This window comes from Pelodiscus sinensis, unplaced genomic scaffold (genome assembly GCF_049634645.1).
Source record: "Pelodiscus sinensis isolate JC-2024 unplaced genomic scaffold, ASM4963464v1 ctg34, whole genome shotgun sequence".
Classification (NCBI taxonomy): domain Eukaryota; kingdom Metazoa; phylum Chordata; order Testudines; family Trionychidae; genus Pelodiscus; species Pelodiscus sinensis.
In genome coordinates this window covers 5,486,765-5,514,686 of record NW_027465849.1, presented here as the reverse complement: position 1 = coordinate 5,514,686, position 27,922 = coordinate 5,486,765, and the positions used below count along the sequence as shown (strand labels likewise).

General features: G+C 46.4%; 1 protein-coding gene across 2 annotated transcripts in view; it reads left to right on the top strand.

Annotated features, from left to right (window-relative positions):
* Positions 1 to 25,074, top strand: part of ARHGAP35 (Rho GTPase activating protein 35) — a 124,144-nt gene extending 99,070 nt beyond the window's left edge. For both annotated transcript variants that reach the window (XM_075915358.1, XM_075915359.1), the window contains 4 exons: positions 11,887 to 11,964; positions 16,403 to 16,534; positions 21,935 to 22,040; positions 22,705 to 25,074. In XM_075915358.1, the coding sequence (XP_075771473.1) occupies positions 11,887 to 11,964; positions 16,403 to 16,534; positions 21,935 to 22,040; positions 22,705 to 23,065 (677 nt within the window). In that variant the 3' untranslated portion in view covers positions 23,066 to 25,074. The remainder of the gene's footprint in view (positions 1 to 11,886; positions 11,965 to 16,402; positions 16,535 to 21,934; positions 22,041 to 22,704) is intronic.
* Positions 25,075 to 27,922: the final 2,848 nt, after the last annotated feature.

Below are 27,922 nucleotides of genomic sequence, written 5' to 3'. Positions count from 1 at the left end.
TCCCTCTGCCTGTGGGGGGCTGCTCCTCGGTACCAGTTAACTGGTGATGCTTACCGGTTACCTGTTCACACCCCTCACTGCTGGCTCTTCATGCTTCCATCACCACGAGCTCACCTTTCCCACTTGAAAATGATCGGCAACCCAGCGAAAGCTGTCTGAAGTAGCTAGCTTCCACAGCCCAATCACTGTGTGCTTTTCCACTGGCAGGGCAGCTCTCATTCATGTACCCTTGCACCACAAGGTGAGGGGGAACTTAGCACAGAGTCCCAATAAAGTGGCTTTACTCACCTGAAAGTTCTGCAGTTGCTGCTCATCATCCCAGGCTTCTTTTCCAAGCCCAAAAGCCATGTTCCCGTGTGGTCAGCCCTTCCATGAATGCCACAAGCAATCTCGTGTCTCATGAACATTGCATGGACTCCTCAATGTCAGTTTGAATAACTTGACTGCCTTTTGTGAGATCAGCAGTTTTGTAAATAACTGTGGGTCCATTCCTACAAACCAAGTAATAATTTGAAAGAGAGGTTCCGTCACAGGGAAGCATTTCAGATATGTAGTAAGGCCTCAACATCTGGGAAGCCTTCTCTGATTGAGAAACCAGATTTATTTCTAGTTATCTGGATTATTAAAGGCTTCTAAAATGTCCTGCTTTAAAACCTGGATTATCATGGAATATTATTGCCATGCATGTTACAAAATTTATGAAAGCCCCAGTGAATCATTTGATTTATGGTATGTGAATCTTAATGTTCTGGTTGTAGAAATGTCAGCTGGCAGACAAAGTCTGTTTATCCAGCGTTCTTTCTTGAAACAGATTGCAATGAAGTATGGACAAATCTTTGAAATGTCTGACCAGCTTTTCTGTTTGGATTCTAATTCATTAGCTGGGCCTCAAATTGAGGACTACATTGAAAATAACTGCTCTCTTTCCGTTTTTATTCTTGCTGGTGGGAATGCTTCTCAAGCAGTGTTAAAGTGCTTTCTGGACTGTCAGCAGCCAGTCTTTGGTTGGTGTAACCACACAAGACATCCCAGGGTAGCTACACTGGGCTCATTATACATCTTTTGTCAAATATTACTGCTGAGACTCTGACAGCAAGAGTGAGAAACCCAGCTGTTCCTGCTTCTTAATATCTTTCAGGATGTTGGTCATTTTGTATTCTTACGTTACTTCCATTATCTGTGCGCTTTCTTACAGTTATTGACAAAAACTGATGGGGAACAAGCATCTAATTGAGGTTATACATGAATTGTGCTGTTAAACACATTGCAGCTCGTATCTTTTAATCTTGTCATTCACTGCCCTGGCTGGATTTTAACCAGGGAAAGTCATGGGTTGCCATTTACATGAATTACCAGAGGTAATCCATTGGTGTTGCTAGATCATACCTTGGGCATTAAGAGCATTAAGGTGGGTCTTTCCAGTAACCAGAAATTGTATGATTATTGAGGAGGCAAGAGCAGAAGGAAGAAATTATTGATGAATGTGAGCCCTGTAATGACCCTTACATAAATTACCATGTTGTTTATTATGCTACTGTTCTGTCTTTTTTTGATCTCCCTTTAAAAAAGCATTACATTTTTATCATAGAAACACCATGCTGGATTTATATCCCTGTTGTTCAGTTACTCATTGATTCTGTGTCTCTTTCTAAAATAAACGGCACAATCCTCTCTTCATACATATCTTGGGAAATCTACTGCCTTTGTATGCGGACACTATCTTAATTCTTCACAGAATTCTTGTTCATATGTCTGAGGATAAATCTTACTGCTTTTTGGCACATTTAGGTTCCACTAGTTCTCTGAAATAGAAGCTTTGTTTTACACTGTTATAGTGCAGCTACTTGAAGCATTTGCATGGATATGTTGCTCCACTGAAGCGGGCACTCCTTACATAGACAAGCCTTCAGGGTGTTGGTAGTTCCCCAAAATCATGAATTTCTGTAGGTTGAATGCAGGTCTTATCCAATAAATATGAACATGTCCAGCCTCAGTACAACTGTTCAAGAGTGCCTTCAGTACATCTGAGGGTCTTGCAGTCATGACATGGAGACATTTTGGAGCCGGAGACCATGTTTTCCCTTACTGCACAAGATTGAAATACTAATTCAGTGATGATGACCCCAAACACAGTACTTCTGTAGTTATTTCTCCATGTTGAATAAACTGAATTTCCTTAGAGCTAAATTTAAGACACAACACTAGCTACATGTGTGCACAGTATTGGGAACCCTACTAGGAATGAAAGGAATAGCTTTATAGTTTTACTGCTATAGAAGGGCACAAGAAAAATCTGAGTTTTCTTCGTTGCTGTGCTAAACACATTCTCTGTGATGTTGGGCAGTTCATTTAATCTCTTTACCTTAGTTCCTCATCTGTAAAATAATTCCATATCACAGGGGCGTTGTTAGACTAAATTGTGAATTTTGCTTGGGCAGTTCAGTGATGAGCATTATGAGCATCATTATTATTAGTAGTATCGTAGCACCAATAAACTCCCATTGTTGTAGGTGCTATAGAGAAAAGAAAAAAAGATGGTCCTGCCCATAAGGAAAAGTTCATAAATAAATTAGCAGATAGCTGTATATCATAGAATTATAGAATACTAGACCTGGAAGGGAATTTGAGAGGTCAAGTCCCATCCTGTGCCTTCATGGCAGAACCAAGCACCATCTAGTTCATCCCTGATAGATGTCTATTCAACCTGCCCTTAAATATCTCCAGGGATGGAGATTCCACAATCTCTGTAGGCAATTTATTCCAGTGTTAAACCACCCTGACAGGAAGTTTTTCCTAATGTCCAACGTAAGCTTCTCTTGCTGCAATTTAAGCCCATTGCTTCTTGTCCTATCCTCAGAGGCCAAGGAGAACAATTTTTCTCCCTCCTACTTGTGGCACCCTTTTAGATACTTGAAAATTGCTATCATGTCCCCTCTCAGTCTTCTCAGTATAACTTGGGAGGCCTTGTTGTATCCTCCACTTTGCGTTTTTGAGTTTTCTTGCATTTCAAAATGTCCTTGAATTGTATTTTAAACTAGAAGTTTTACCTGACATTGCTCAGGTCCTTCACTCTACGTTTTGTTTTTCTTCATTTCAATAATTGTTCTGGAGTGGGGCTTGGGATCAGGGAGTTCAGTAGGCGGGGTGCCCAGGGGTGAGAGAACAACCCCAGCCGTCTCACCACAACAGTGTAGGGCCAGAAGAGAAGTGCCTGTCCCTGGCTGTTGCAGCTCTAGCAGGTACATCTGGGGGAGGGGTGCGTGCGTGCGCGCGCGCGCGCGCACACACACTCTCTCTCTCTCTCTCTCTCAAATATATAGTAGGTAGCTGTCCCTTTCTCCACCTTTGCCTCCTCCTGGCCCATTGGAATTATACCTGTCCCAGTCCCCATCTCTGGCCCCTTGCTGCCTCCCTGTGGTTACTCTGCAGTATAACTCCCTCCTGCCAGGCCTCTCCATTTCCATTAATTTCTCACACATCTCATTGTCCTGGTACAACCAAACCCTGACCTTGCTTTAAGTTAGGATAAGATGAAGCTGCATAGCATATTTGGTGTTCCTAGCTCTTACCATTTAGGAGGCGCTCTTGAACAAACGGACTCAGACGGACAGATGTGCATATTTCTAAAATATATAGTAAAGACACTACGGTAGGCAGGCTGCTAGAATTGTCACCGTTTAAGCACTGAGTTGATCAACCCTGCTCTGGGGGAGGGGGAGGGGAGGGTTACTTAACATAAAACTTAAAACACTGCTGGCAGCTACTCCTTCTTGGGTAAGGCTCTCTATCACTGCCAAAGCTGATTGAGCCGGACTCATGTCAGTAGTGGTGTACATTGTGGTTTTAGGTCATTCTTTGCAGCTTCTCCCCAAGTTTTGTTTCTGTTCATATGAAAGTAATGGTTGAAATTTGGGTCAAGCAATGTCTAGCCTAGCTTGATGCTATAGTTTTGCAATATCTGTGTGGCTAGCCTAAAACAGGAATTCCTAAAATAAACATGGACGTGGATTGCAGGAAATATTAAATCAGTTAATAAATACTGGTGAGACCAGGCAGGTGAGGTAATATCTTTTATTGGACCAACTTCTTTTGGCAACAGAGATAAATGTTGAGGCTTATCCAGAGCTTTTCTTCAGGTCTGGGAGATGTACTCCCTGCCATAGAGTGGAACAGGTCATTTAGCATAAGTATTTAACACGCCAAGGGACCTCCGTCCAGTAATAGGGAGGGGGTGATAAGTGGGTTACCCACTATTATAGTAAGCCATAAACCCAATGCCTCTGTTCAGTCCATGATTTTAGTGTCTAGCAAAATTACGATTCTTCTTCCAGTGCTTGCTTATATCTGTTCATTAGGTTTGTGTGCACTATTTGCACAGTTACCAGAAAGCTTTCCCCTGACAGCACCCCTCGGGTCAACTGGGGAGTCCTCTGAGGTGGTGCCTCTATGCTGCTCAATATAGGACCCTACTGACCCAGCTCCTCCCCAGTTCCTTCTTGCCGCCAGTGATGGTCATTGGAACTGCAGTGGCTTGCTATTGCAAGGGCTCCGCATTTCTCCTATGCACAGTTGTAGTTTGTGGTCTGGCAGTGTTAATAGTTGTTAGCAGAGGTTGGAGGGTTCTCTCCACCCCAGCTTTCCTTTTCCTCTTGGGGCTGAGGGCATGCCTAGATCCCAGGGTTTAAAACCCTGGGAAGATCTTGCCATACGCCCATGACCAGTGAGTGACCCCTCTCTGACTCTAGTCTGAAGTATTTGGGGGAAGTGCACCAAACCAACCAGTGCAAGATCTGTACAGACCAAAAAAAGGTGAGATTTTTTTCCCTAAAGCAGTTCCTAATGGAGGCAGCACTCCATTCCCAGTCAGCTTTGGCACAGCAGGATCTAGTGTCGAGGAAGGAGTCTGAGCATAGAGACGGTTGGCGCCAAATCTCTCCGGCACCACAGCTGACGGCGATGGCACAGCACTGCTTCCATTCCTAGCACCAGAGAAGCAGCACTGCGAGCTGGGCAGAAACCGATGTCCTGCACTGAAGACGGCCACCTCAGAGAGCACCACTGGATTGCATCCTGGGTAGGAGCATCTATCGCCATCAGCCCCATGTGACAACAGAGTTAACTTCTCCCCATGAGGGGGAGCTGCTGAGTCCAGTGCTTCTGGACTCTCTGGGCCAGGTGGCTGAGGACAGTGAGTTGCCATCTGCCCCAGACAACTTCGAGGCCATGAGGGACTTAATAGCTGCGGCTGCACCATGGTCCACAGTCAGAGAAGCCTTCAGACAGCATCATGTGACACCATCTCGAGGCAAACTCAAGATGCTGATGTGATCAGCTGCATCTCGGCAGCATCAGTCCCCGGCAAGGCACAAATCCTGCTCCTGGCACTGCTTGTCACAGCACTGCTCAATCTCTCTCTGACATTCCCAGTCGCGGCACCACTCTCCAGTGCAGCTCCCATCAGCACTTTGCCTTCCAGGTCTTCATCTTCAGGCTTGGAGGCGGCATCCTGGTACTCCAGGCATAGACAACACAAATCAGACTGTAGGCACCTGGGTGTGGATGCAGGGCCATAGCAAGCACAGTGGCAAATGCCTGTGCAGTGGCCTCCAGGCCCAAGGCGCCCTTTTCAAAAGCTCCCACTTGGTGTTCTTGGAGCCCCATGCGCCCGCAGCATTGACAAGTTGCCCCCCTCCTCGGGGTTCAAGATGACACCGGTGCAGACCACTCTGCCACCCCCAGAGCCTGTTCTCACCACCAGCATAGACCCTGAGGCAGTTAGCAAGGAAGTAGAGGCTGTGCAGGATGTTCCAAGGGGCCTAAAGGGCCTCAAGGACTCTGTATCTACTTCGGGCTCCTTCACAGATGAAGCGGGTTCCAGGGACCACTGCCTTGGGGCCACCCCCTATAAATAACTTCTCCCACCAGGATCTGCTGCACAGGGTAGTGCACAACATACGCCCACTGGCTGAGGATGTAGTAAAGCCGAAGGACCTAATGATGGACATCCTGGCTCTGGAAGGTCCATCAAGGATGGCTCTTCATCTCATTGGAACTATACAGGCCAGCACAATGAGCCTCTTGCAGACCCCAACCTCCATTCCTCCAACCGCAAAGGAAGTATTCCGTCCCCACCAAGGGGCATGAATATCTGTTCACCCATGCGCAGCCCTGCTCATTCATGATGGCCATGGTAAAGGAGCACGAGAGACAGGGCAGCAGGGTTCTACTCTCAAGCGGTGGATCTTTTCAGCTGTAAGGTCTACTCGAGCAGGGCTTCAACTCAGAATTGCCAACCAACAGGAAATCCTGAGCAGATACAACTTCAGTTCCTGGAACACCATGCTGTAGTTCAACGAGTTAGTGCCTGCAGGGTCGAGGGAGGAGTTGGGGGCAATTGTTGACGATGGCAAGGCAATGGTGTGGACCCCTTTACAGGCCTCACTGGATGCTGCAGACTTGGTGTTGTGTACCTTGTCCTCCAGGATTGACATGAGGCGATGCTCATGGCTGCAGGCCTTGGGGTTCCCACCTAAGGTGCAGCATACACTGCAGGACCTGCCATTTGTTGGGTTAGGCATGCTCATGGAGCAATCTGTGTCACTGAAGATCTCGTGGATCGCCTCCTGCACCTGCTACAAATTGGCCAACATGAGCCCTGACACTTAGTACTCATTCCATAAGGCCACAGCTTTCCTTGCTCAGGTGCTAGTTCAAGAAATCTGCAGGTTGGTGACGTGGTTCTTGGTGTACATCTTCGCTCCTCATTGCAGTATTACCCAGCAGCCTTCAGCAGAACAGTGCTCCAGGCTGTCGTTCCGTAACTCCGACCCCACCGCTGGGGGAGGGTTTGGTAGTCACCTAACTGGAATCGGTACGAACAAGAACTTGAAGAAGATAGTGACCATCTCGTAATTGATCTTTGAGATGTGTGGCCCATATCCATTCTAGACTCCCCACCTTCCTTCTGAGGGAGGAGCCGGCAAGAAGGACCTGAGGAGGTGCCCCATCTGCAGGATCATATATTGAGCACTAGGGTGGTGCCACTCCAGAGAGCTTCACCGCCAACCCAGTGGGTGCAGGTAGGGGAAAAACTTACCCACAACTGTACATGTGGCACATGCACGCCTGACTAAAATGGATCTGAGCAACAATTACAAGAAAGTGAGGAGCTGTTTTATTTAAGCTGCCAAGCTCATCTCTTGGAGGCGTTGAGGAGGTGGCTATTTAGGGTGAGGATTGAGAAGTAATCGCTTTGTCAAAAGCCTTCGCCCACAGATGATGTAATGTTTGTCTTCTATTAATTTTTTTGTACGAGTACATCGAAAGTGTAGTAGCAGTAAGTCTGACTACAAGTTTTGCTTGGCTGTTTTGGCAGGCTTCCAGTGCCGAGTGCAGTTGGTGGGTCCCAGTATGTGGGGAGTGTGCTTCTGATGAGTTAGAAGAGCATGGGAGGTGGAGTGCTTTGAAGACCCAAAGACTCCCAGCCTCTCTGTCCTCCTCAATGGAAGCTCATGAAATACCATAAAAAATTGGACCTGTAAGCTTAAAATTCCTAACGTGACTAGTCATGGACTGAATAGACACACTGGATTTATTACAGCAATCTAGAACCCGCTTAACTGAGCTCCCCACAGCTCTCTTTTTCCCTCCTGTGACTGGGAGTTAACGTTAACGCGCCACTTCTCCTTGAATGGTGACTTGAACTATGTTAACTATCTATGCTAAACAATTTGATCCTCCTTGTATTTAGCAATAACAATTTAATTATGACTCTCTACTAGAAGCATGACATTGGCGGAGCTGTGCCTCTGTAGGTTATCTGGCGAAAACGCTGTCTGCCAACGGAAGGTAACTCTTGCATCGGCGTAATAAATCCCCCTCCTCGAGAGGCGGTAGTTACATCAGCATGATAGTGCCGTCCATATCGGTGCTTAGGTCAGTGTGATTTGCATTGTATAATTTATTCATACCCCTCACTGATGTAAATTATTCTGAAGTAGGAATGTAAAGTAGACTTTCCTGAATATATTTCCCAGACCTGAAGAAAAAGCTCCATGTAAGCTTGAAAGCTTGTTTCACCTGCAGACGCTGGCTGGTCCAATAAAAGATATTACCTCACTCATCTTGTCTCTCTATTATCCTGGGACCACCCTAGCTACATCACTGCATATGTTACAAATGGGAATGGTTTGAATTTACAAGTTATGTTTGTTTGAATTTGCATTATATATGTTGTCAGCATTATGCCTCTCGTTTAAGCTATTGGTAATTAATTTGTCATTTACTCTTATTAGCGGCTGTGGAGGATGGTCATTAAGAGAAGGAATCACATGCATTACTTTGTGCTGAGTGGTAGTGTTCTGTCAGAAAAAATTAATTGGGGAACAATTGTGGAGCCATCTGCGGTCTTCATAGTCCCATAGTGTCTGTTCCCTTTCCATGTACATGTCTGAGCAACCAGGCTTTGAAAAAAATAATAAAGAAACTGCCAGAATGTCTGTGACTCTGATGTTGCTTTTGTCTTGTGCATTCATTGCTCGGTGGTGCTGTACGGTTCCACAGTGCCAGTGGTACTTAAGGCAAGAATGAGACCGGCTTTGTTATGTGTGAGTTTGGTGTTACAGAAATGATTGAGGCCCAATTTGCTAACGGGAGCATGTAGACTTTTAATGACCATACTAGGCTTTTAAACGGCTCTTCATATTTTCTCTCTCCTTTTTGCAGTTTGCACATATTTGCTTTGATTTTTCGGCGGCTCTCCCATTTTATGTGAAAATGAAACTAGCACTGGGTCCCTGATAAGACTACTGCCTCTTTCTTGGGACTGTTGTGCTGTAGCAGTACTGGTTTGCTGTGGCATGGGGGTTGTAACAAAGCATGAGAAGGGGAGCACAATCGTCATTAGGGAAAGCACAGCTCCTGGGGAACACTTAATATGAACCATATTTTATAGCACGGCCGAGACTAGAAACAAATCTTAAGAATTAGTTGTGGATGGGTTCAGTCACAGAGATGCCCTTCAGATGGTCACTTAATGTGCTGAAAATATCACTGATCCCGCCTCTCTGCCCCAGCACCCTGGCCTGCTAGGCCAGAACCTATGGCCTCCCATAGCAATGGCACAGAGTTGGGGTCGCAACCCAGAGCAAGGCAGCAGAGACCCGAAAGCAGCTCAGCTCTGGGAAGGCTCAGTGAGAAGGACTAAACACAGTATCCAGGTGCAAAGCCTCGATGGGACCAGTACCCCATAAATCTGTATGTATTTGCATAAAAGTTGTCTACAGAACAAGCTCATAAATCGTTTGCCCTCTTTATCAATGAAAGAGAGGTGCACGTTGTCATCTCCCCCCATCCAGTCCCCGCTCACCCTCACACTTCTGGAAACTATTATTTATACTGGGCTTAATAATAAACAAAAGTGGTATTAAATATAAAAAGTAGGATTTAAATGGCTGCAAGTCATAGTAGACAGATCAGATTAAATTACTAAGCAAAATAAAACACACCAGCTAAGCTTACTGCTCTAAGAAATGTGCTATGTGCAATTTCTTATCCTGACAGTAGTTCCAATTATCTTCTCTCACAAGCTGGGTAGCTTCCCAACTTGGGCCTGATTCTTGTTCATGGTTAGTTCCAGGTGGTTGCAGCAGACATCCTCAATGATAAACCAGGGGTGTCCTGAAATCTGGGTGCTTCATTGTTCTGTATGGGCGGGAAATAGGCCTTTCTCAGCATGCACACATGAAGTCAATATTCTTAATTTCAGATGCAGAAATGGTACATGCATACAAATAGAACACACGCATTCAGGGGATTGCAAGCTTTCCACAGAATACTTTGCATATTTTGCATAAAGCATATTCAAGTTAGATGTATTCATATTCCTAAGCATATTTCCATAAAGAGTATGAAGTCTACTGTCACACCTAGTTACTGTCTATTTTAAATTGTCTTTGGACAGTTTGGGTCTGTCAGTCAGTAAGTCAAACTGAAACAAGTGTGAGCAAAGACAGAAAGAGACAGCTTCAGATTAGAGGCAAAGAGAGGGGGCTGTGTCTTCTTTTACTGCATGTGCACATTAGACCAGCTCTTACCTTCATACGCTCTGTTGTCTAATGGCAAGCTGCCTTTGAGTCTGGGCTGCAGAGATACAAATGGTAGCAGCTGCTGCTGATTCTCTTTTCAAGTGCACAGGCACTGGTTCTTTTGTGCCTAGGCCTGAAGTTATGTGGTCCACGGGGCTGGTCCATTAACCCAGTTTTCGTTTCTGATGAGGTGGGTTGCTTTCTGTGAACAGTCCACTTTTTTAGCAATTAAAAGCTTTTAAACTGTACTGTTGATGGCCTGTATATTGAATAAATCCTCTGCGGTTCAAATACCATTCATCTGCTGTGTATCGTAAGGTAGGTTCTCTGCTTTTAGCTCACTTAATGTGGGCTTCTCAGAAAACATCAATTAAAATGACTAAATTGAGACATTTGTTCTCCCTGCTTATAGAGTCACTACAAGAGCTGCATCTATTTCTAGTTACACTGCAAGAGATCACCCTCACCCTCTTGTGTTTAATAGCTTCTGTATGTGCCGAGGTTACTGAGACAGAGCTCCATGGGTGACTGTATGTACAGGCATTTCTCTTCGGGATGGTAGCAAGGAAAGGAGCAATGGGGGCAGCTTCTTCCTCTAGCCAGATTCCAAATACCTACAGATGTCAGGAGTCACTTGTCTTATATATTCCTCCCGTTGCACAGATGTATGGAAAAGAGAAGCACCTTTTAAAATCTAGCTTTCCCCTCTGCTCTAAGCACAAAACAATACCGGTCCTTACTTAAAATAAAAATTATGGTTACTACAAAAATATCTTCTATAGAAAGTCAACCTATTAAAGGAAAATACTGAACAAATAACACTATTTCACTAAACTTCTTGGAGCGTAAATCAGAGGCCCCAGATTCTAAACCTGATTGTGCTACTGGCTTACGATAGGACCTGTTTCTTTCCCCACCTATAAAATGGTGACTCAGGCATGATGGCAGCCCCATAGCTAGCACCGTACTGTAGACAGGATTTTTTTTTTTCCGCTGTAATTACCTCTCCAGCACCTACGCTGGGGCTTAGGCCAGCATAGTGTGAACTGTTTGCATCCCTGAGCTCTGTAACTGTCAGTCCAACTTTTAAGTGTAGACTAGACCTAATTTATATTTATCTGTCAGCGTATGCTTAGCTACTGATTGCTCATGAAGTGCCCTCAGGCCCTCTAGGAAAAGTGATGGAGAAGCACTAATCTTTTTCCCCTCTGGGTATTTTTGTAAAGCACGTTAACTCTGCACGTTAACTCTGCACGTTAACTAGGCTAGTGAGTGGGCTGCATGAGTGACCCTCTTCGTCTCAGTGGATTGCAAGATTGTCATAACCAGAACCATCTCTTGGGATAGGGTCATTTTGCTCACTGCGCTTGCATGCCTGGAATTTGCGGGGGCTGCTGAGGGAACCGCAGCAGCACTTTGGCTATAGAGGGAGGGCACGCTCCTCACGTCACAGGACCTTGTTTTACGTGCGTGTCACTTTAGTAATCCCAGCAGGGAAAAAAACGTGGATAGAAACCGGCAGAATCGGACACCTCTGTGTGGGGTAATGGTAAACAAAATGTCTCATGGGGGGCACACAGAGCCCGGATGGGCCACAGGTTGCCCAGCACTGATACAGCTCGTTCTACAAAATAAAAGATGTGCACCGCTTTCCAGTTTTGGTAAGATGGGAATCTTTGCACCGGTTCATTTTTTTCTCCTTATAGCTAGAGAATTCTGTTCCATCCAGTTTCTGCTTCCACAAAGTTGCACCCTTCTACGTCCAGTCCTTGCACTGACTTTTGTTTCCTTGTTTCACTAGGGTTGAGTACTGAAGGCATCTATCGTGTGAGTGGAAACAAGTCTGAGATGGAAAGTCTTCAGAGACAGTTTGATCAAGGTAATATCTGGTCCTATTGCTCTAGTTGGGCAAAGGGCTTAAACTATTACTGGCATTTGAACTGAAAGATGAGAGATTTGAGTGTGAACACAAATTTAATTCAGATAAGTTAAGTGGACCCAGCTTTCTTTAATATTTGTTCATTGACTGATTGAGAATGTGTTCTATTTATCAAAACCCAAGCAGTCAGATTGATAATCAACCAAATTATCAGCGAGTACTGCTGTATCAGTTGTGCTATGTTGATTCTCTAATATTCCCAGAATATTTAAGCTGTTGGCTCTCTTGTAATAATCAGGGCTCTGTGTGTGCTGCACTTTCACAGCTGTAGATTTACCGCTCAAGCTACCTCTAGTGTACAAGGGATGGTAGTATTCCAGGATACAAGAGTTACAAGGGTTAGAGACGATTTGTGTTTGCCAGAAGCTGGGAACGGGCGACGGGATGGATCACTTGATGATTCCCTGTCCTGTTCATTCCCTCTGGGGCACCTGGCATTGGCCGCTTTCAAAAGACAGGACAGTGGACTAGATGGACTTTTGTTCTGATCCAGTATGACCATTCTTATGTTATATTTCATTTTTAAAAGAGGTTTCTAGATCTTGTGGGTGTGAAAATAACTTTTGAAAGTGTGAAACAAGTGTAAATCAGTGCAAGGTTTTATTTTTTGACCTTGCAAATTGCCCTCTGGCCTTGTCTAATCTACATGCAAAAGGTACTTTAAATCGTGCCAGCTAACATGATTTGAAATACTATTTTGTACTTAGTGCAGAAATACTTTTAATGCTGCTCACACCCTAGAGTTAATTAGGTAACAGGTAACTTGGTTTTAAAGCTATATTTAGGGTGTGTGGTAAGTGATTTCTAACTATGATAATTAATTTAGTTTTAAAAACACTTTTTTACAGGGCACAATCTGAAACTGGAAATAACCAGTCTGTTTTAATTCACACCCTCATTTATTTTGACATGAGTCTGTCTCTGAACACTCAAAAGTAATCAAAATAGAACATTCTGAATCTGAAATAAGTGTGTCCAAATGCAAATTTACACCAAAACAGATGAGTGTGTGAGTTAAAATAGACTGATATCTTGAATCTAGGTTGTGTAAACAATCTATAAACTAGACAAGATTTCAGAGATGTGAGCTGCACCATTATCTTAAGAGAGAATTCTGAAACACAAAACAAAATAATTTTTAACTCTGATTTTTCTGCTGAGGCCGCGTATTTTAACAGAAACATCCAGCTCTTGTGCTTAGCCCGCAATCCTAAACTGCCTCCTATGTCTTCTCATATGCCAGAAGCCCCACCTGTTGTTTATCCAATTCCCATTGCCAGTCCCAGACACCTATTTTAATCCAGTTTTGTATTGTCAAGGCACAAATGTTCAGCACCTTCAAAACTTAAAACTGTTGGTGAAACATAAAATAAATTTAAAATCAAACCAAATGCCATGGCAACAAGCAAACTGTGTTATTTGTGTTAATATTTAACAAAACTTCCTTTTTAAATGTAGATGGGGATGCCAGAGTACCACACAGACTTTTGGTCTTTGAAAATAACCATACTGAATCATGGTATTGTGCACAGAATGTGTAAAGTAACCTGTTACTTACTAGCTAAAGCGTGGCTTCTTAAAGGAGTCATACAGTTTAAGAACTGGACAGGTTAGAAAGTGAATTAAATTAGTTTCATGAACCCTTAACCGCTGGACAATTTTTGTACTGTTACAATTAAGCTTGCTCTTTTTTTTTTTTTTAATTTCTCTTTGTTACTATTTGGAAAGCCCAACAGCTGGAAAACTAACTGCAGGGGAAAGAGTAAAGCCGAATAGAAGCAATGTGCTGTCAAATGCACAAAGTGAGCAAAGTAAAAACAGACTGAGAAATAACTTTACTCTTTCAATTACAGTAATCATAGGTATTACTTGAAACAATTGAAGAGAAAAGGTTGTCAGACAGTAATAGGAGTGTTAAGGTCGCTATGTCCCTTCAAACAGAGCAAGTCTTTTCTGATGACACAAGTGAGGCAAAAACGTGTTAGAACATGTTTGGGTGACAACCAAATTTAGCTGCAGTTATTTTTGTAGCGTAGGCAGAACTGATATTTGTGACCTTGCAATTCCTGCTTTAGTTTTTAAATGCCTGGCATCACAATATGTCTTGTTTCCATGCCCTAATACTGAAAAATAGGATTTTCTGGCCCTTGGATCAAAAGCTTGTACATTTGGCAGTTTTTCAGTGCGTCGTTGTAGCTCCTGGCCTCTGTAGACCATCTTGTCTGACACTTTTCCTTTACCCTTATTAAAGTCTCTTCCTTTCCTTCCACACTGTTCTGTGAGTGGATGGGTTGTCCGTAATTATTGTAATTAGGTGAGGTTTTGTCACTCTTGTTTGACAGGTTCCTTCAATAAAGTGCAGGTAAATGAAATGACTAATTCCTACTAGGGATGTCAATGTGTAGATGACTACACAATTAACCAATAAAGTCTGGGGTTATCCTTTAATCCTGTGAACTACACACATTCCCCCCACCCTGCTGCCTCTGTATCAGAGGCAGCAAGGGGGGAGGTAGGAGCTGGCTCCGCCTGCCCTCCCCCCGTGCTGCTGCCTATGATAGGCAGTAGTGTGGAGGGAGAGGGGGGGCAGGTAGGAGCCGACACACCTGGGGTGCCAGCTTTTGAGCAGGGTCTGTGTGTGCTGGCTCTGCAGACCCGCCTGCCCCACCCTTTGCTGCCTCTTAGAGAGGCAGTGGGGGCGGGAGGAGATGGGCAGGGGAGGCTGCCGCAAAGCAGCCCCTGTCCATGTGGAGCTCAGACTCCCTATAGATGGGCTGCTGTCACCCTGTGCTGCTGCCTCTGTATCACAGGCAGCAGCGCGGGGCACAGGAGCATAGCGAGGGTGTTGTGCCCCAAACCTGGCGCACGGCTGAGCCCAACCCTGGAAGGAGCGGGGAGGGGAGTTTGTACCACGTCTTCTCCCGTCTCCTCCAGTTTGAGGCTGGGACCCCACATGCACTAACCCGCTGGCGGAGATAGAGGAGGGTGGAGTGGAAAGGCAGGGAGGAGGCTCCAGCAAGCAGTGGCGGGAGGAGGAGGAGCAGGCGAACCGAGGGAGCAGAGGGGGACTTAATTGGCAGCCCTCTAGCTTGGTGCCTGGGGACAACTGTCCTCTCCGCAGATCCCCCTCGCTATGCCAATGGCAGGGCAGCAGCTCCCCTCATGGACCGCCTCCCACCTGCCATCCTGCACTCTGTATCAGAGGCAGCAGTATGAGGTTGCAGGGGGCTCCTTGGGGCGTGGGGTCAGGAGGGCACTGGCTTCTGGCCCCACTTCCAGGGACAATTGAATAGTCATATAACTGCTAAAAGTTGATATAATTACATAACTATTCAGTCACACACTATCTACCATCCCTAATTCCTACTGTGTCTGAGTGTTTAAATTTCCAGTGTTTTTGTAAGTCCTAATGTTTTTGTTTCCCCAGAGTCCTTGTTGGCCATTGGGTTCTTATTTATTTCCTGACTGGGAACATTGTCTTAAAAACAAGTTTGGGACTTGAAACGTGATACAGTGACTTAAAACTGAATCAGCGTTGCTCTAGTCAGGGATTCAAACTAGGGGCGTAAAATCCTGTTTAATTTGTTAGCCGCCTAAGTGTTAAGTTTAACGGGTTAATTGATTAAACGGGGGCGTTCCAGCCCACTGGGCTGGAGCAGCTGCGGCAGGCAGGGGCTGCTCCATCCTGGCTGCTTCAGACCATGCCCTGGGCTGCCGTCTGAGTTGGCAGCCTCGTGGGAGGGAAGACTTGGCGGTGGAGGGGGGCCCCCTCCTCCTACTCTTTCCACTCTGCAACCCTCCCCCCCACAAGGCTGCCGACTCCAGCCTGCCAAGGGTGATGCTTACCAGGTAACCAGTCACCCGTTCACATCCCTCATTCAAACGAGCTCGACGGTGATGTTTGCTGTGGGGTGACATGATAACGCAAAATACTTATTCTACAATTTCACATCATTTGTAACATTTTGAAAGTGCTTACAGACATGAACTGCAGTGATGTCACATCTGAGTTTCTTCAGTGGCTGCTTTGTGGGAGGGCTCTGTAAGAAGGTAGATAAATGAGCAGAAAAGTAGTCAGGATGCCCTTATCCTTTTTCTTGACCTGCCATATTAATTGCCCCTTTGGAGCTTCTGTTTAGCTATTAGTCAGAATCTTACAGGATTGAGAGAGTTTGATGTAAGAGCAGGGGGTATTACACTGCGTTCTGTGCAAGACACACAGCCCTCTACATTCTGCACTTTCTCTCTCATTTGTATCCTGCAGAGAGATTTCTGTCTCCTCTCTCTCTCTCAGGGTCTCATGCGTACCATTTGCTTCGCTGCAGCAGCTGCATGTCTTGTGTTGGTGAGATTTAACTGCTAAATGCTTCCATTGTAGATCACAATCTAGATCTGGCAGAGAAGGACTTCACAGTGAACACTGTGGCTGGTGCCATGAAAAGCTTCTTCTCCGAATTGCCCGATCCCCTGGTACCATACAATATGCAGATTGAGCTGGTGGAGGCCCACAGTGAGTATGCACAAGGCAATGGGTGACACCATTGTTTCACAGTATAATAAAGAATCTAAATTCTTCTGTCCATCTGGCATGATAGGAAATGACTTTCCCCTGTCTGAAATACATCAACTTTGTGGCAGGGCACGTTGTGCCGCTAGCGTGTCAGCTTTAATTGCAAATTTCCTAGCTTTAATTGACTTAGTCCGTATTGTGTGTTGTCATCATGACAACAGTAATAACGGTCTCCGCTTGTAGAGCTTAGAGCAAGAGCTGAATTAAGAGTTGTTGTGGTGCTTTCCTGATCAGACCCTTCTATCCTCTGCCCAGAACATCCTGTTCTTTCGGACATAGATTGTTAGACACACATGCAGGACTTGGGCACATATGGGAACTTTCTTTGTGGCCTGTAATGGGTCCTGAAGCCAGTGTTGAGCAGGTATAAATCCAAAATTGCAGCCAGTTCCCTGGATCTTGATGGAGAGAATCCTTACTCTCTTGGCTCGCTGAACTGCATGGAGCTCAGCTCCTGCACATGTTTTTCCTTCCTTGTTTTGTATCTTTTTCCTAGCTGCTTGGAGGTGGCGGCTTTAACCCATTGGCTTTCGCCTGCCAAAAAGGCAGCTGCTACCTTTTAGGCCAGGCAAAGCTTTGTCTGGCTGCTTGTTCAACACATGATCTCCACGATAGCAGGCAAGCCATCGTGAATGTTTCAATGCTGAACTACTTGGGTTTCCAGACACCAGAGGACAGTCCAGTGGGCTGAAAGGTCAACGGCTCGATGTCTGGCTGGTGGTCGGTTTCAAGTGGGGTGCCCCAAGAGTCGGTTAAGGGTTTTAATAATGACCTGGTTGAGAGGATGAATTGCACCCTCAGCAGATCTGCAGATGGCAGTAAGCTAGAGGGAGAGGTAAGTATGTTGGAGGGCAGGGTTACGGTCCAGCATGACCTAAACAAATGTAGAGGACTGGGCCAAAAGAAATTTAATGAGGTTCAACAAGGTCAAGTGCACAGTCCCAAGCACTGCTACAGGCTGGGGACTGACTGGCTAAGCAGCTGTTAGGCAGAAAAGGGCCTGGGGATTACAGTGGATGAGAACCTGGAGATGAGTCAACAGTGTGGCCTTGTAGCCAAGAATGCTAACGTCATATTGAGGTGCATTAGGAGGAGCATTGCCAGCAGATCTAGTGAAGTGACTATTCCCCTTTATTCGGCACTGGTGAGGCCACATCAGGAGTATTGCGTCCAGTTCTAGGCCCCCCACTACAGAAAGGATGTGGATGCATTGGAGAGGGTCCAGCGGAGGGCAATAGAAATGATGAGAGTGCTGGAGTAGGATGGAGAAGAGGCGGTTCTCAGTAGTGACAGAACAAGGAGCAGTGGTCTCAAGTTACAGTGAGGGGGGGAGGTCTAGGTTGGAAAAACGATTTCCCTAGGAAGGTGGGGAAGCACTGGGATGGGTTCTCTAGGCAGGGGGTGGAATCTCCATCCCTAGAAGTTTTTAAGCCCTGGCTTGACAAAGCCCTGGCTGAAATGGTTTAGTTGGGATTGGTCCTGCTTTGGGCAAAGGGCTGTTCTCAGTGACTCCTGAGGTCTCTTCCAGCCCTTGGATTCTATGAAAGTTTCCGTGACGGGGTTAATGTCATGAAAGAGAACTCCATCTCCAGTGGTTTGAAGGCATCTATTGTTAGCAGTGAACATCGTCCTGAGGAAAGGATTAAATGGACATCATCTCTCTCCCCTCCCCTCCCCCCAGGAGTAATCTCCTTCAGTACACTTCCCCTCTCCCTCTCCCGCATATGTTAGATAAAGTTGAGAGAGGCTTTTAACATGACCAGTGGCTTTAGAGAGGCCTTTGGAATAATGCGTATTAGTTAAGCTAGGAAAGCCATAGAGTCCGCTGGACAATGGATCTCTCCTTGCACTTATCTTTAGAACGAAAGCTCATGATACCATCTACATGTTTTGTTAGTCTAGAAAGTGCTACCAGACCATTTGTTAGGTTTGGCACCATCTAGAGGTGGAGAAGATGAAGGCATGCTGAAAATTCCATGGAGGGGCAGGGGATTGCTGACACAGCATCTTTTGTTTCCTTTTTTCTGACTTGAGAAATCTTGGCAAGAAAAGTCAAGTAATTCTAGTGCAGCACCCTTGCTAAAACATGCACATCATCCCAGCTGATACTGCTGTGAAGGCAGCATATAATAGCAAGAGCATCGGGGGGGGGGGGGGGGGGATTTTGTTTCCCTTAAGTGTCCTCCTTATTGCTTAAGTGTGGTAGAGACATGGCCCTGTGAATTTTAACTTGCACACTTACCCAAGACAAAATTGCAAGCAGCATTTTTTCTGTACAATTCAGTTGAGGGAAAAACACAAGTAAAATATTAAGGTTGAGAATTTAAATGAATAGCACAGATTCTCAGTGACATTAACTCAGTTCTCTTGTTCCTATTTCTCTATTTGAATTAATATATCCATATCCAAGCACCTGCTATTATTAAGGGTTTGTCTGTCTTTGTTAGGAAAAGGGAACTTTTGTTATCTCGTGCTGTGGAATAATTTTTAAAAGCAGTAGGATTCTTTTGTCCCAGAATCTCAGTACACAGCCAGCCGTGGTTGGAATGGTAATTATGTAACCAGAACAGTGTTTGACTTGCCTCATTGGCTTCAAGGAAGGTGCCAGGTACATCCAAAAGTTACTTTTCTTGGATATTTAAAAGCAGACTGTTGTCTGCTTTTGAGGAAAACTATTAAACACTTGTCTGTGTGAAATATGATAAACGTTTAGGTACTAGGCTGGCTTGATGAGGGAGCCCGGGGAAAACCATTGTCAGCTGACAATCCAGAATAGTAAGTTTGTATTTTCGTTCCATTTAATTCTTTCTGGGTCTTTTAGTGAAGGCCAATTGGTTTGGAGAGAATCCTCCAATCACCAAGAGCTTGTGCATATGCAGAGTAGCGTTACAGATGTGATTCTAAAGCAATTTAGTTTAATTTAGTTTAATTGATGCAAACGGTGTAGACGTTCTTCTTTCAGTTTGCAAACCTTTGCTTCAATTTTCTAAGCCCTCTGAAGGACCAGTTCTTTCCATTTGCCAGCTATGGTTTTCAATCAGCCTGTCTTCTCAGCAGTGGCTCTCAGTCCCACAAAGGTTAGCTGGGTTGGAATTTCATGCTAGAGATCAGGGACGGTTACTGGCAATGAGGAGCATGACTTGCTCATGTCTAGAGTCCTGCATGTCTCCTTGCCACAGGGCATGCTACATATACTGGTGCCCCTAGCTCTCCCTTAAAGCCAGCCAGTTCCCAGGTAAGCTATCCACCAGGGAACTAACCAGCTTCCGAAGAGTTGGATCACATCATCTGACTACTTGATAGGTGCCTCTGCCCTTCCGCACCAGAGCAGCGTCTTCTGAGACAGGTGGAATAGACCGATGATTTGGAGCAGCAATGGGTGACTGCTTGTATCAGAAACCTCAGGTTGATTGTAGAGGAGGAGGTTGTACCTGGAGTGGGATAAAGTTGGATCATCTTCGTGCAAATCCTCTCTTCCTCTTGATGGTGTTACATCACAGCAAGGGGTGTATCAGGGGAGGGAGGTTCGAGCCATTCCCTTATTCTGGAGAGCTTGATGTGCATTATGGCTGGTAGAATATGGGGGAGGTGCTCATTTCCACCCTGTCCTGGCTGGACAGCGAAGGTGCTGGAGTCATGATGCTCAGGAGCAGGGTAGAGAAGAATGTAGACCCGGTGCTGCTTTATAATTTTACCCAACTGAAGTAGTTTATAAAGCCATATTGATACCTTCAAAAGATGGTGGTCATTGCCTGTATTGTCAGTGTCCAGGTCAATGGGGGCAACCTGCAGCCCACTGACGCGCCATCTGCAGACCTCCTGTCTGTCCCCCCATCTCTCGCGCACTGGGGCACCGAAGCCCTGCGCTTCCTATGTCTCCCTCATGCCTCCCAGCACTTTTGAAGCACACATCACTTTATTTGTGGCCTTCCAGCTCTGGAAGGCAGTGGGAGAAGCAGGGATAGAGTGCAAAAATCGTGATTCATGTGCTCCGAAAGTGCTGGATGGAGGGAGAGGTGCAAGTAAGTGCGGGGCTCTGGTGCGTAGAGAACTGGGGGGTAAATGGGGAGGGGGTGGTGGGGTCTCAGGTGGAACCCCTGTGGGCTGCTGCTGCCCACTAAGGTGAAGGAGGACCATTCACGCAGCCCACTCACTATTCTTGGCTGCCCATTTGGTCCCAGCTCATTCCGGCTTTCAGCCTCCCTGCCATGTCTAAATTAGCCACTCGGGAACTGTTCTTGCTGTCCCTATCACTGTGGCCTGCTGTGCAGGAGAAGATGTGCATGTTTGTAACAAGGATTCCAGAAAGGCCAGCCTGATCTCACGCTTTCATCCCTGTTTGGCCAGTGTTGGGATGCTGGGTATGACCAGCGCTTGTCTCTTATAGTGTCCTAGCACGCTTACCTGGAGCTGCTTGGCTCCTTAACTCAGTTACAGCATGTACGTTTTCCTTTTAAGAAAATGTATTTAAATATTTTTAAATGGGAATTCCATCAAGTGGGGTTTTTTCCACCTCTGTAAACTCTCATCATTGGCTATGTTTTAACAAAAAGGGCTTTAGTCAGTGTGGCCCCTGACAAAGGGGAACTGCTAGCAACGTCCCCCTGTGAATGTGGCGAGGGTTGGGACTGGAACAGTGCGGGGGAAAGAGCCCCGTTCACCTGCCTGGCGATTGTCTCTTTTCTGTGTGGTTTGACGAGAAGCAGTCCCAGTTTCCCAGCAGAATCAAACCCTCATGTCACTTTAAGTGATGATAAGAGGAAGCTGTATGCCTAATTTGGTGGTCCTAGCTCTCACCGTTTAGGAGGAGTTCTTCGACAGACAGACAAACTCTCAGATTACCTGAAGGTATATACACAGCTCTGTTTGACTGCTTTTCTAGGCCATGCACTGGACAGAAAGGTAAGGTACAGACGAGGTAACTGTATTCCCCAGCGGCAATACGGCAGTATATCAAGTAGGGAAGTCTTATTAATTGAGCTATGAATCTGCTCCCTGGAGGTCATCGCAACCAAGTAGGATACTTCTCCGTGTGCAGTGATATTTGCATTTAAAGGGTGAATCTGTCCTACCCCGTGTGTGGCACAACAGTTAAATGCGTGTGGCTGTAGGGTTAGTTGCTGATGGTAAATTTTTGGATGACACTTGTCTGAGCAGATTCTCTGAGATGCTTGGCTTCTCTTTAGAGAAGACCCAGTGGGATTCACATCCATATGCTTGAGCAGGTTCTCTTTGCTGCTGGAGGCCTGTGAGTAGTGTTTAATCAGCTCGTCAAAGGCTCATGAGCATTTTACTTCCTCAGAAATTCCTGGTTCTCATCGCTTTTTTTTCTTTTGACAGAAATTAATGACAGAGAGCAGAAGCTACATGCGCTCAAAGAGGTGCTGAAGAAATTTCCCAAGGAGAACTATGAGGTCTTCAAATATGTCATCTCTCATTTGAACAAGTGTGTACTAGATCTATACCTTTTTTATGACTGCGGACGGCAGTTGGATACATAGATGGTCACCTTTATCCCATGAGCAGCTTCTTAACATAAGCTGTGTACAAAGCACTGAAATAATATTAAGCTAATGTTGACTTATTTAGCAGCTGTAATAAAGTAGGGAAGCAGCCTGGAGTAAATTTGTTCCCTGGCAGTTTTCCCAATTAAGCAGGCATGTCATTTATCAGGGGGCTAATTAAGTTCCATAAATGTTGCTACATGAGAACTAGCAGAACTCTGTGGGGAAAACCTGCATTAGACCCACATTTCTTCAACTCCCCATCAGTTTCTGCCCAGGATGTCATTTGCTTGTGGATGTGCACAGTCACGTCGGTGCTACAGCATTTAGAAGTCAGCAGGGAGTCTGCTTTCATCCATTCTGCACTCCCCATGGGCGGAGAGGGGATGGGCTCTCCAAGAAGGCACATGACCATAGCTAAGGGGTGCGGGGGGGAGGGGAGGAGGGAATTGAGAATGGTTTCCTAATCCACCAGAATTTAGACAGTGCTGTAAAGGGGATGGGTTGGTTGCCAACTGATTATTCCCTGATCCTTTCATGTTGTAAATAAGTGAGCAGTTTTGTGAACAGACTGTGCTCATGGCCTCTTTCTGTTCTCTGTTGCAGAGTCAGTCACAACAACAGAGTGAATCTAATGACGAGTGAGAACCTCTCTATCTGCTTTTGGCCCACCTTGATGAGACCTGACTTCAGCACTATGGACGCTCTGACTGCAACTCGCACCTATCAGACAATCATTGAACTCTTCATTCAGCAGTGCTTCTTCTTTTTCTACAATCGGCCAATTAGCGAACCCCTCAGCGCTACACCCAGTTCTCCGTCAGCCGTTCCTGCCAACACACCTTTCTTATCCAGCACACCTGCGATGACTCAGCCGTCCCCGCCACAGACTCCTCCTCCGTCCCCGCAGTCTCCCCTCCAGCCTCTTCTCCCACCCCAGCTTCAAGCGGAGCAGCACACACTGTGAACTGGTGTGGTGGGAGGAAGGAGGTCTAGTCTTCTCTCACACGGCATAGAGATTGGAAAGGAAACCAGCGTTCTGCTGTCCCCCTCTCTCTGCCACCCTGGTGCAAGCGTCAACTGTGTTGCGGTCTGAGAATGCAGGAACACGTTGGGGCACCAGGTGCAAACTGAGTGTTCCAGACAGGTGCCTGGGGCTGGGTGGAAGAGGATACTGGACCGTTCTTTTGTAGGGGCTGGGGGGGGGGGGGCACGTCTGAGAACTGAATCTTGTTCATGTTAATTGGTCCTGGTCCAAGCTAGCCTACATTTATGACGACACTGCCAAGTTCAGTCTGGGGCTCTGAGATCTGTTGCTTCTGTCCACTTGGCTGCTTCTACAGAAAATGCCCTTTGACTCTTCGGAACACCCTCAGCTTGTACCAGGGAGAGAGCCTGCCAGAGCACAGAGCTGCAGAAAACCCCGGCAGAGGCCGCAGGATGTAGTTGAGGCTCATTCAACACTAAAAAAAAAATAATAATAATAATTTACTGTTCACGGGGACCATAACTCAGAGCAATCTCCCTGCTAGCAGATCAGTGTAGCTATGTTGAAAGATGCATCGCCACAGGTCTGGATCCAGTATCTCTAAAACAAGTACAGCTTTGTGTCTGGACAAAGCTAGAATGTAACTTTCTCTGATGACCAGGGTGGGAAGTGAACGGACTCTCCCTTCCGAACAAAGGAACCACTGGAAAACTGACATGTTCCGACCATCCACTGGTTTCCGTCGAGATGATACACGTGGCACAGAACAATGGCCCCTTTTCCTTGAAAGCAGAACTACTGTGCAGCAGGTTCTTTAGGAGAGTTCAGGTCCGGGCTGCTGTTGATTTGGCACCGCCTGGCCTTTTCCTTGACAAATCACTACATATCTCTCACCCCGTAGAATTTGGCATTAGCACTTACAGGAAGAGAGGTTTGGAAACATGGTAGATGTTTACTGTCAGAGCTAAGCGGGATTTTGATTCCTTTGAAACACAATTGTTACTGAAACACTTTTTTGTTAAACTCTGTGTGGGCGGCAGGTGGGGGGGGCTAGAACATTTTTTTCCCTTTGTCGGTGGAAAGGTTTTTCAGTCCAGCACATGTTGTGCAGTGAGATTGCGAGGGAAGCGCATGTCTGCAGTGTGTCACGGGGCTCTGAAGGCACAGGCAGTACTCAACATGCTTGTCCATGGCAGGGACTGCAGTACAGACCGTTGTAGCAACCCTTAATTGGGCGGCTACTGAAGCCGCTGTAAATGTTGAGGACATTCCGGCTTTGTGGGTAAGGCTCGGTGCAAGTATCCCTGCTAAACAGGATGGGCACAGCACATTCCTGATGTGTTTCCTCAAGGTTCTGATTTTGTTTCCTTGAAAACACTGTAGCTGGTATGATGGGAGAGATGTCACCTTCCAGGCCCTCCTTGTATCTCCAGCTGGTAGCAGCTAGGTGACACTTTGGCTTTCTCATGGAGGGTGGTGGATGTTACCTGAATTACCAACACCTGCTGCTTAAATCCACCAAATAAGCAGGAAAGGGGCTAAGTGAACAATGAAGGGGAGCACGAGGAACGCGGCGCATTAGCAGAAAGATAGTACGTTCTCAAGGCTCCATCTTGGACTGTCCTCCAGGATCCCTACGTGGATTTGGGGCCTCCCCAGAGAAGTGTGCACCTGTTTAACTAGTGCTACATCACATGCTAAGTGCTAATTCAGCACCTGAACTGCAGTACCTGCCATCCTCCCTTGCCTCCATTTGCATGTGCTGTGCACACATCAGGTCCCATCCTTGACCCTTCCAGGCTGTGTGCGCGCATGTCACCTTCCTTCTTCCTCCTCACACACAAGCTGCTGTGCACATGAATCACCTCTGAAACCTCTGTTGTCTCCGCATCTCCTCTCGGTGTGTGGCCTCCCCTACCCTCAGTAACATAGGGCAGTTTTTAACGAGTTTCTATGGTACCAAAGGGAGAAATCCCTACAAAGACCCCCCTGTGGCTCCTCGCACTTTAATATGGGATCTGGGGTTTATCACTATTTTTTATCTTTCCAGGATGTTTGAATCCCTATATTTAGGCAGTTTAAAAAAAATAAAAACAAAAATAACCTCAAAGCACGTCCTGCTCCCCCACTACACCCTTTGGCACGCAAAACCAGCTCTCAGTGAATTGAATCCCTCCTATAAATAAGCTGGATTATTTATATACTGACAAAACTGCATTTAAAGTTCTACCTGTGAGAATAACATGCTTGAAAGTACTACTTGTAGCATTCCTCCGAGTTTTATATTCTCATGCTTTAAAACAAAAGCTTTTATGTAAATATTGGATGATTTTTAGAACACCCCCCACCCAGGAAACTCTTAGTCTGTGCATGTGTGATGCTAACATTTTGAGTGGAGATGAGTTGAAACTCTAGGTTGGTTCCCTTCAAACCTGTCACCATAAAGTAAGGACCTGTCTGCTCTGTTGGACTTCTGGCTTCTCTGCAGACTGAGTCTGCAAAAAGTCTTTTTTGTGTGTGTTCTTCCTTTGGATGCTATAGGGTGTTGGGGTCTTTTTTCTCTATGTAAAAAAGGTTTGTTCTGTGCCTTTCTATAGGTCTGATGCTAAACTTCTCTCTAGACAGCTCTTTGGTACCTCTTTGCAAAGCCTGCTTAGCCCGGAGCCCTCCTATCTGAGGAGTACGGGACCCCTCTGTTCACACTCAGAATCTCATTCCTTGCACTCTTCCCCCGCAGCGCAGACCGGTTCCTGTGGTGGTGTTGGAATGGGGTCCTGTGCTTCTGCCTGAGAACTAAAGCAGTCAGTCTCAGGAACTCCCCTACTGGATTCCTCTCCTGTGCAGAAGTTGGTTCTCCCCAGTCACCCATCTGTGGCCTTGAGAACTTGTCCTCAATTCATGTGTATTGCAGACTGGAGCAGCAAGGCATGGTTTTTTTTGGGAGGAAGGCTTGTAGGAAGGGCACAACATTAATTATACCGATCTAAGCTAAGGTTCTAGGTGCAGCAGGGGGAGCCTGCCTTTGCCCGTAGGATGGAAATAGCATACAGGCAGTCCCCGGGTTACGTACAAGATAGGGACTGTAGGTTTGTTCTTAAGTTGAATCTGTATGTAAGTCGGAACTGGCGTCCAGATTCAGCCACTGCTGAAACTGATCAGTTTCAACAGCGGCTGAATCTGGACGCCAGTTCCAACTTACATACAGATTCAACTTAAGAACCCCAGGCATCCCCAAGTCAGATGCTGCTGAAACTGATCAGCGACTGATTCCAGGAAGCCCGGTGCAGGGGCTTTCTGTAGTCAGCCTCTGGTCAGTTTCAGCAGCGGCTGACTTGGGGACGCCTGGGGCAGAGCAGCTGGGGTGCTGCTGGGTTGGTCCAGTAGCGCCAAGGACCGGGGCTGCGGGACCAGCCGGCAGCGCCCCACCTGCTCTACCACAGGCCCGAGGCTTTGCTCCATGTCTCCCTAGTCTGCTGGGGGGGGGGCGCACTAGCTGCGTCCCCCCCCCCCCCAGCAGACCAGGGAGAGGCAGAGCAGCTTTTCTCGCCCCGGAGGACGGGGGCAGTGGGACCGGGCGTCCGCCGCTCCCATCGTCCGGGGCGAGAAAATCCCTGTTCGTATCTGCGGATCCGACATAAGTGCTGATGGTTTTCCTTTGGGATTTGCCCTGAAAGGCCCTGGAGATGCCTACTGTGAAGAAAGTTGAGTAGCTGGCTCACTCTAAGGGAAAGAGGTGTATGTCAGAGCTGATGGTCTCCACATGCCTGGTTGCAAAGCATCTGATTGGTTGCTCCTTACCGACAGGTATTAGCTGGCTGTCCCTCCCTGAGCAGTAACATTCTGCCTATACCTGACATGCTTAGTTTTTCACATCCCTTTTATGCCACCTGTGCTTTATGAACGGCCAAGACTTTTCTGTGTTCTGGGGAATGTGGCTTTTCAGTACAGCGGAGGCAGCAGCCCCACAGGCAAACAGCACGTGTTTGGTTTTGTGATGCACATGGTACTCCCGAGGGAATTCTGCACCAAAGAACTAAAAATTCTGCTCACGATATTTTAAAGTTCTGCATGTTTTATTTGTCAAAATCACACTATCACCATGTCAATTTAAATTATTTTGATAATTTGATTCAAAGTACCTGTCAGCAAGCATGTCTGTAACAGTACAGACCACAAAAAGATTCAGGAAATGTTTTTTGATCAATAGATTCCTTACTGGGCATATCAATACAGAACTTTGAGTAAGAATTCAGTTAAACTACAAAACAGAAACGTACTTTCCACATCCCTCAGAAGCTGTGCAATAGCTTTTGGTGCAGGGCGGAGGGAAGTTCGGGGATAACAGGAGCTGAGGGAGAGAGAAGTAATTGCTTGGAAGGAGTTTGGGTATGGATTGGAGTGTGGTGGGCAAAGTATGGAACAGATTTTGGTTTGGTTTTGCCTGGTGTGTATGAGAGAATTGTTAGGGAGCCTCCCTCATGCAGACCCTGGCTGAACACCCTAGTACCTCTCGGGCATGTGTCCTCACATCCCTGCACTCCCACTCAGCCACCTTTCCTCCCCCCATGTGTCCCTCCACCCTCCTTCCCATCTCCTTGCCCTTCATCCCCATTCCGCCTCTGCTCCAGCATGTCCCCCCACAAGTCCTGATCCCAGTCTGTGGACCTCCCTGCTGCCTCTGTGCCTCCCAGTCCCCCCATACACTGTGCCTCTTGACCTGGCCCCACGGGCAAGGTACTGTGAGGAATGCAGCCTCTTCCTTAGCGGCAGGTAGGGCTGCTCCTGCTGGAGAGTGGCACAGCCACAGTGACCCCTGGAGGGCAAAAGGCATAACTG